This window comes from Perca fluviatilis, chromosome 23 (genome assembly GCF_010015445.1).
Source record: "Perca fluviatilis chromosome 23, GENO_Pfluv_1.0, whole genome shotgun sequence".
NCBI classification, from domain to species: Eukaryota; Metazoa; Chordata; class Actinopteri; order Perciformes; family Percidae; genus Perca; species Perca fluviatilis.
This window is the reverse complement of record NC_053134.1, coordinates 6912392-6921585: the sequence shown is the minus strand read 5'-3', so window position 1 is coordinate 6921585 and position 9194 is coordinate 6912392. Positions and strand designations below refer to the sequence as shown.

General features: G+C 40.0%; 1 protein-coding gene across 1 annotated transcript in view; it reads left to right on the top strand.

Annotated features, from left to right (window-relative positions):
• Positions 1 to 973: 973 nt before the first annotated feature.
• The window catches only part of dgki (diacylglycerol kinase, iota), an 80473-nt gene continuing 72252 nt past the window's right edge, over positions 974 to 9194 (top strand). The window contains 1 exon segment of the mRNA XM_039791591.1: positions 974 to 1454. Coding sequence (XP_039647525.1) covers positions 1237 to 1454 — 218 coding nt within the window. The 5' untranslated portion in view covers positions 974 to 1236.

Below are 9194 nucleotides of genomic sequence, written 5' to 3'. Positions count from 1 at the left end.
CAGTTAGTTGTAGTCCGCACACACTCGACGTGTTAATTGTCGCCGCCCTCACAGCAGATCGTGCTTTTGCAGTTTTTAAAACCTGTCATGTCACACAAAGGATCAAATACCCGACTTCCGGTCATCTATTTGAAAAATAAAAGCCTTTTTAAGATAACTAATAGTGCACCCATCGTGATCAGAAAGCACTGATTACCAATAAATCTACTATATTTATACAGCATAATGCATTTCGAAGAGTTTACTGGCTTGACATTATGGAAAATCGTTTTTGATTGATTTTAGACATAATTAAATCACTTATTTATTGGATCAAATTCTGATCTGAAAGATTTTGCAAAAGAAATTCTCACAAAATAAATCCAAAGTCTTTAGTTGTAACTCAACCTTTTGTAAACCTGTATTTTTGACTGTGTAGAAAAGATATGTAGTTATCAAATTAGAGAATGTTTAAATAACATTTGTGCACAAATTATATCAGTGGGGACGTTAAAGAATGATAAAATGATGAAGTGATTTCTTATTCATCATAATTTTGTGTTGACATAAGATAAGCAGATGAATAAAGTGTAAACATTCATGAAATACAAATAAACTGATGCCCAATATAGATACTATATCATATAAAAAAAAATATACACAGTATAGTGAAATTCTTAGATGACTAGCTCCCGAACGAATCTAACAAATATCTAAAATAAAATAAAAACGTATGTCATAATATAGATAGACAGACAGACAGACAGATAGATAGATAGATAGCAATGGATAACTGCTTTTATGTCATGAAAATTATTATTTTCAGACATAACCCTTTTTAACCAGTAGATACCAGTACACATGTAGGCATATACATTATTTTCGCTCTGTCTGTCTTCTAGTAGTTAAATGGAGTAATTTGGGGAAAAGCTTTATTTTGAAGGTTAAGACGCTGCCCCTCCTGCCTGACGTTGTTAGCTTGACGTAGGTCGCTTCCAGTTGGTTTGGAGCTCGTGAGTGCAGTTCGGTCTGTTGTCCAGGCGGCTGCGCGTGCTGCCGTGCCTGGCTGTAATATATAAAAGCGGTCAACGGTCAGAAATCACAACGCTCAAGTCGCTCAGAAACGTTAACGCTGTCGTATTTACTCCCCCCAAAACCGTTCAATCTTCCTCTCCACCACCGGCACCTGTGCCCCCTCACAAGCCGGGAGAGAGAGGGGGGGTCCAGAGCGGGGCGAGACAGCAAGGACCGACCAGCATGGACCCCCAAGTGAAGGATCGAACTAGCCTGGCTGCAGGGGGCTTTAGCGGGCGCCTGGCACCTCTTGGAGCCGACGGGGGTGACTCGGAGTCCGGAGCCGGCTCGGAAGAAACTGGCTGCTGCAGCGATACGTTCAGCAGTCTGCCCGACATGGAGCAGGAGACACTGGAAGAGAAATTAAGAGGACTGGCGTTCAGAAAACAGACCTCCTATCGGTGAGTGGGGAGCTGGGAGGATGCTTGAACAGGATACTGGTCAAATGAGATATTTTGGTGTTTGTATTTGTTATGAATGTTGCTAGCCCTCATGATTATTTTAAATAATGTCAGAATGTCATTTAGGCTAGCTAAAGCGTATAAACACAAACAGGACAGGACACAAAGAGAGTGAGGGATTATATTAGAGGTTATGTTTTGCTAATTTTCAAAGCTAAATTCTTATATAGCTACACACGGTCTGGGGTATGCTAGCTTGTCCAGGCTGGCCACATTATTGTCTGGTAACAGCCTCAACATGGTATTGATATCATACACAGCAGCATTTAAGCTCATGTCAGTACGGGATCAAGACAATTTTGCATATGCAACAATGCGTTTGCATATCCCTGTGGTGTTGTAGCATGTGCAGAGGGGAAGTGGGGTAAGGGGAGGAGAAACAGTATTGATTTTTGGGCATTGTGCGTGCGTGTGTGTGTATATGAGTGTGTATGTGTAAATGCCAGCAGCAGCCTGACACCCTGGTGTGACTGGCAGCTGCTGTTGATAGTGATGAAAACTGGCCAGAGACCAAACACACACACACACACACACACACACACACACACACACACACACACACACACACACACACACACACACACACACACACACACATACAAACACACAAACAAACACAAATGTCACTGTCAGGAATGTGTGGCATCTGTCATTGCTTGTCTGTGGCTCTGACTGTGAATGTGTGTCGACCAAAATGATCTGCATTTGGAGGTCAAATCAATCATTTGAACTTGTTTGTGTCTGAATGACTTGTTTGGGGAACTGGCAAAGTAAAGCAACAGTTTGTGCATCTAGAATCTCCAAAATCCATGTCAGCAATTGAATATTTGTTGATTTTTGACTCATCCTAAGAGTAATATGGCGATAAGGTCATATACCTGCCTGGTTGTTTTTCATACTTTAGTTTTCACTCTACATCTTTATCCATTTACCTTCATTTGAAAAATAAATCTGTACTAGGGCTGCATGATATGACCTAAAATCCAAATCACGATTAATTGCACATTTTAACTTTTTTGTGATTCGTTTTTTTTTACATTGGCAAGGTTTGTACTGTAAATAGGCTCAAATATTGAAGGTGAGATATTTTTCTAATAAAAAAGTGCTTATTTTTGTGATTTCTAAAATAATTGAAGGAAACACACAAAGCTGGAACTATTATGGCTATTTATTGAAAATGTATAACATTGAAATGAAAGCACACATTGCTTGAAATGAAAATGTCTTGTGAAAAAAGTCACATTTCAGTTTCATAAAAATTATTGGAATTATCGTCATGGGAAAAATACGTCGATAACAGCGTCAGAATTTCGATGTCTATACATTTTCGATTAATCGTCCAACCCTAATCTGTGCTCACTAAAACATGTGAAAAGAAGGGCTCATATTAGTTTTGCATATAGCATTTCATGAGTGCAATGAGATTAAATATGCATTGTGTAAACACATTAAAACAGAATAAACTGACCGATTTGGGAAGGAAATTCATCGCATTTGAAAAAGGGATGGGACAGTATAATCCTATTACAATCCATTTGACAGATGATAATTTGTCCGCATCATTATATTCATTTTTTTTAAATCTTATCATATTCTTTTAAACGCCCACTTGAGCTACACGTACTGTAAGGCACGTACATTACCAAGGGAAGTCTCACCACTCTTTCCCTTTTATTGTCATTTATAGAGGCTCTCTTCCTCTCTGTGTTTTCCCCGGGGGAAACCGTCTTGGGTTAGGTGAGGTTTCCAGGAGATTGTGCATCATGGGGAGTGCCACAGCTGGTTGGCCCTGTCCAATTTAGAACCGCACGAGTAGTTTGTTCTGATACATCTGTTGCCTCAGTCAAAAAAAAAACAGCAGTACACTGGTGAAGGGATGGATTTGGTACATTGTGCATCATGTCGGAACCCTTTTCTAATTTATGCACTCTGGAGTAAAGGCTGACATTAGATGAAGAATTTTGTACAACCCACAGATATGTTCTATTATCTTGTGACTCTCATAATATGTGCTGCAGAGTTTCAGCATGAAGTCATGACGTTTCATTATTTATTCAGCACAAATTCAAGAGATGAGTGAGACGTTTGGGGATGTTTAGAGGTGCGCTGATCAATCTTCAGCTGCAGAAACACTTACATCTTTTAGTTTATTCTGGTGAACACTGACTGAAGTATTCTAAACAAGTCTAATATTAATGTTTGCAAAAGATAAACCTTTTATATTTGACATGTGGGGACGCTGTTAGCTATCCTTCAGACATTTCGGTTTAGTTTTTTTCTGTATGATGGTCACTGATGAGTCACTGAGCCTTGGTGCTCTGCAAAACGACTTCTGTTTTAGTCTGGACTACATTTGTCCGGTTGCTCTTAAAGCTGTTGTAACAGCTGTTGGACCTGTTTGAATGTGTGCAGTCGAGCAGCAAACTGCACCTCAAAATAACTGACTTTCTTGCAGAGAGTTAGATGAAGAGATAGATGCCGCTGTACGATAGATGTGAAGCCACAGCCAGCAACCAAGTCATCTTAGCTTAGCATAAAGATTGGAAACACGGGGGAAACCGCTAGCCTGGCTCTGTCCAAAAATAAATAAAAATCAGCCCACCAACACCTCTGAAGCTCACAAATTCACAAGCTGTATTTGTTTAATCAGTGGTTTGTGGTTGTGGTTTTACAGGGGGTTATGTACTGGACTATTTCTTTTCTCACAGTGACGGCAATTGGACTGTTCCCAAAAATCTCGAACTATTCCTTTTACGAAGATCCTGGGGAGAGAAGCTCTGGAATAGGAAATTTACACTTTGGATAAGAAGAAAAATATTGAAAGAATATTTTCCACCCATGTCCCCCTCTGCTCCTGCAGCATTTCCCAGTCAGTTTATTCAGTGCTCATGTACTGTGCATGGCTTCATTGGAAATCCCCAGTAGGATTAATTACATTTGGAAAGAGAACATTTGGCTCATGTAACTGCAGCCATTGTTTGCTATTGTTTATACAAATGTATTTTGGCTAAATACAAGAAGAACATTTTACTATTAATGAAAAAGTGCACCTTCATTTATTTTTTTATGGAGTTTTGTTACACTGTTCGAGAGAATAGACTATTCTGGACTATAATGGAAATGAGATTTTGGCTTAATTTTTATTCCTCCACATTAATTGTATGTATGTATGTAGTCTGGTACCTTTTTAATTATGTCATAAATCTGTCTGTCTGTGTCTTTTCCCTGCACTTCTCTTCCATACATAACACACAGGGGCACACAGGAGTGTCGGTTACATGCCACCATGTCTTCGTGTTGGTAGTCTCGCTTTGCCAGACCTTCCTCCACAGCGCTGCAGAGGAGGGCCTGGTTAGCATTCTGGGATGGGAGAAAAACGTGCTCAGGTTCATTGGCATTTCTTTAAACCAATCACACAATCGTCATGGGCGGTGCTAAGCTCCGCACGGAGCCGCTGCAAAACAGCCTCGGGAAGGAACTTGTTTTGGTGGAACGTGTACGTTCAAAAGTTGTTTTAGTCGTGCAACACAAAACTCAGATTGAACAGAACGCCTATCTGGCTGTCTCACTTTACCCTGCAGAGCTCTGAGGAGCAGTTACCCATTTAAAATTACAACACAAAGAAAGCAGAAGGAAACGGACATCAGCGAAAAGATCTGGTGGAATTTCCTGCGGTACCGAGCAATCCCGGAAGTGGAACGTCGTGGATATAGACTATGGTGTTGGTGGTGTTGGTTAGGGTTGGGTACCGAAACTCGGTTCCAATAGGGAACCGGTGCCGACGTAAACGGTAGTAACGAGACCGAATAAGAACGAAAGTTTCGGTGCCTCATTTCGGTGCTTGACTTTACACTACACCTGACAGCATGTAACGTTAGCCTACCTTTAGCTAGCAGCTGGATTAAACAGCGGTAAAATGCTGACAGCTAACGTTAAACAGTGTAAAGTCTGACTGTATTTCACTGTGGAGGACTTCAACAGCGGGATGTAACAGTCTGCTCTGCAGCGCAGTAGCTGCCGTTGTCGCAATTCATAGATATACAGTATGTTTATATGGTCGGAATTAAACAACACAGACGGTGCGTTCACTCGCAGCTTCCGTTGTCGGAATTAAACATAGACAGTATATAATGGACCAATAGACCCCGTTGCTCTGGACGGAGACCAGTGAAGGATATTAGAAGCACTTTTCCGGTGATACCTTGCTTTACTGCGCAGCCTCCAACTGACGGAGACAACGTAAATGTGACGTGAGCAACCTGTCTGAAAGTTGGAAGTCTTCTGGTAGCTGTGCCAAGAGAAATCTCAATCATTCCCAATCTTACAGAGACGGAGAGTGTAGGTATATGTAAGGAAATAACATAAGAACAGGCTAATTATTGCTAACTAACATGCTAGTTAACATTAGCAATTAAACCTAAACAGCTAATGTAAGTCGAAACTGCCTGCAAGCGTCTCCTGTACTATACGGTAATTCCTCTACTGTGCGACAGTAAGTCACTTGGTTATGACACAATCGTTAACCTATTTTTACAAAAACTTTTGCTACGAAGCCATAACGTGAGGTACAAGGTAATGGAGCCTTTTATACATTGTCGTGTTTCTTTAGAACTAAACAATGGACAAATAGTCTTTAAACGTTTCAGATGTAAAGTTATTCGCAGTCAAGTGACGTAAAAAAAAAAAGGTGGTCAGTGGAATGCTAACAGGAGGTGATACCTTTGTAGCAACAAAATGGCGCCATCGGAGGTTCGAGTTCTGAAGCGAAGCTTACCCCCTTGGAATTAAACGACACAGACGGTGCGTTCACTTGCAGCTGCCATTGTTCGGAATTAAACAACACAGACGGTGCATTCACTTGCAGCTGCCACTGTCGGAATTAAACAACACAGACTGTGCATTCACTTAAAACAGGTAGCCTCGTGGTGCATTCACAGTAATTGTAAAATACCCTTTTCCCATCTGGGGTTCAACAGCAATATACTGGTGAAATAAGTTATTGTTATTACATTATTATTAAATCTTTAATTTTGACCATGGCCTTAGCAATAAACAAGTCAATGACTGTTGTTTACTACCCTTATTTTTTTTCTTCTTTTTTTTTTTTTAACTTTATTGAAAAGTACCGGTTCAGGCACCGTTTAGGCACCGGCACCGTTTTAAAAGTATCGATTTAGCACCGGAATCGAAAAAATAAAAAACGATACCCAACCCTAGTGTTGGTGTTTTGACCTTTGGCCTTATTGGATAAAGCTATGGATAATCTGTGAATTTTCCTCATCATGGGATGAGCCACGTGGAGGAAATGGCATTAGGCGGTCAAGGGAGATGATTTGTATGAAGGTAGTTTACATAGCTTTGAAGTGGCCAGTGCTAACACGTGAATTACCATATGTGGCAATATGAAAGAGCTGAGAAATGATGTCGTTGAACATCAAAGGCAGTGTGTTTGCGTGCTTTTGTGGTAATGTGTTTATGGCAGCGTAAGGCACATGCAACTTATCTGCCAGGCATTCGTCACACTTTGTCTGTGTGTGTTTGTGTGTGTTCCCAGAATACTGTCCTTCCTTTTATCTATTCTTAGACGTCTCACCCGTCTGCCTTCATGACAGTCAGAAAGAGTGTGTGTGTGTGTGTGTGTGTGTGTGTGTGTGTGTGTGTGTGTGTGTGTGTGTGTGTGTGTCATGCCAACCAGTTAGTCAGCACGCCAGTTAGTCTGTAAGACATTACTTCAATTAGTAAGTCAAGCAGCTGGACACCCAATCTTTAAATGAGTCAGAAAGTTGTTTTTCCTGGCACTTCTTCTATCTGGGACAGTCAGCTGGTCAGCAGTTAATTTATACATTATTTGGAGCATCCAACTGTCAAGAAAGTTAGTCATCTACAGCAGTGTTTCTGAAATGGGGGTACATGTACCCCTAGGGGTTCTTTGGAGGACTGCAGGGGGTACATGACATTTTTTGCAAAATGTTTTTCAGTTACAAGGCTATAGTTACTTCTACTGTCTTTTTCTTCAAAGTTTTTGTCACTTTTTTCGAAGTTTGTCACTTATTGAATTTGTTGTCACTTTTGTCGCCCTAATGTTGCCTTCCTTCTTTCTACTGCGTTTTTTATTACTATTTTCCACCTATTCTTGCCTTACTTCCTTCTTTCTACCATCTTTTTTTTTTGTCGGTTTTGTCGGTTTTATTTTTACGTTTTTGTCGCCTTTTACTATCAGCATTTTAATGTTTTTTCCAGGTCCAAGGCTGTTGTTTAGTAAATCTATCGCTGACATCGCTGTATTCTTCCTCTTTATATAGACTTTTCTTTTTCTACCAAAAATGATTTGCGCTGGTTAGGGGGTACATGGCTTAAAAAAACTGTTCAAAGGGGGTAGATTATTGAAAAAAGCTTGAGAACCACTGATCAACAGTATCCACATCGACATGGGCCCTAATGGTGAGCCTGCATCTTCACAGCCTTTAGACTCCTAATCAAGCAATCGACCATCCCTACTGAAATACCCTATTACTAATGTCACAATTGATTGATGGCTGTACCAAGATAAATATAAAATATTGCAATGCAACTTGGCTGGAATTAGTGGTGGGAGATATGTTGATATATACCAGGATTTAACGTAACTTTTATGGATGTATCGGGCACTTATGGGCAAGGTTTTGCAAATAGGACTTCAACTATAGGATGTTCTTTGTTTTGTCTAAACAATTAACCCTTATAAAATGTAAAAGAATAAGAAAAGCCAAATGGAAAGCCTTCAAATTGATTGTTTTGTCCGACCAACAGTCCAAACCTCCATCATATTCAGTTAACTATATATGACACAACTGAAAGATTAATAGAATGTCAAAACAGTTGCCAATTCATTTGTACTCTATGGCTACTTGATTAATTGACTTATCAAGTCAGCTCTAGTTGCAAATCAATGATGAACAGGACAGATTTATGGCCATTTTGAATATTAACATGAAGTTTGCATCAGTGTGATGAAATATTTTGATCTGCAAAATATGAATTGTATGAAATAAAAAACAGGCAGTCTTGTCTGGTTATTTTATCCATTGTGTTACATCATTATGATGATATGTATATGTCATAATATAACCGATAAAATGACATACAAGTGAAATAACCTTGACATCAATATATCAAAATATGACAAATGCATGCAAGATTACATGTAAAATACTAAAATTGTTTAATAGGAAAAAACATCCAATTTAAGGTGTGTCAAGCAGTTGTTTCCTATCTTTGTCTTTTTTTGTTTGTCTGCACAAAGATGTATTTGTCCCACTGTTAAACACTGTCCATGGCCTGCTTCTTTGATATGTCAGCAGTGTCACGATTGACATTTGGAGCACTCAGAACCACACGTGATGCTACAGCTGGATGGACAGAGGCTTTTAATGACTACACGAACCTCTGCTCGACCCTCCACCTGGCAGACTAGCCATCTGCCCCCGACCGTGACTCTGCTGAGTAAACATGCCACCATGACCTGTTTGCCCGAGAAGGAAAAATACAAAGAAACAAATGCTTTGTTTCGTCACCCAGCTTATCGTGTGGTGAGATTTCACCACCGCCTTCGTGGGAAATGGTGCAGAAACAAACTGCCAGAGGACAGGATGTCGAAACATTATCCTTCCACTATTTACAGGCCCACTTCACAAACAACGG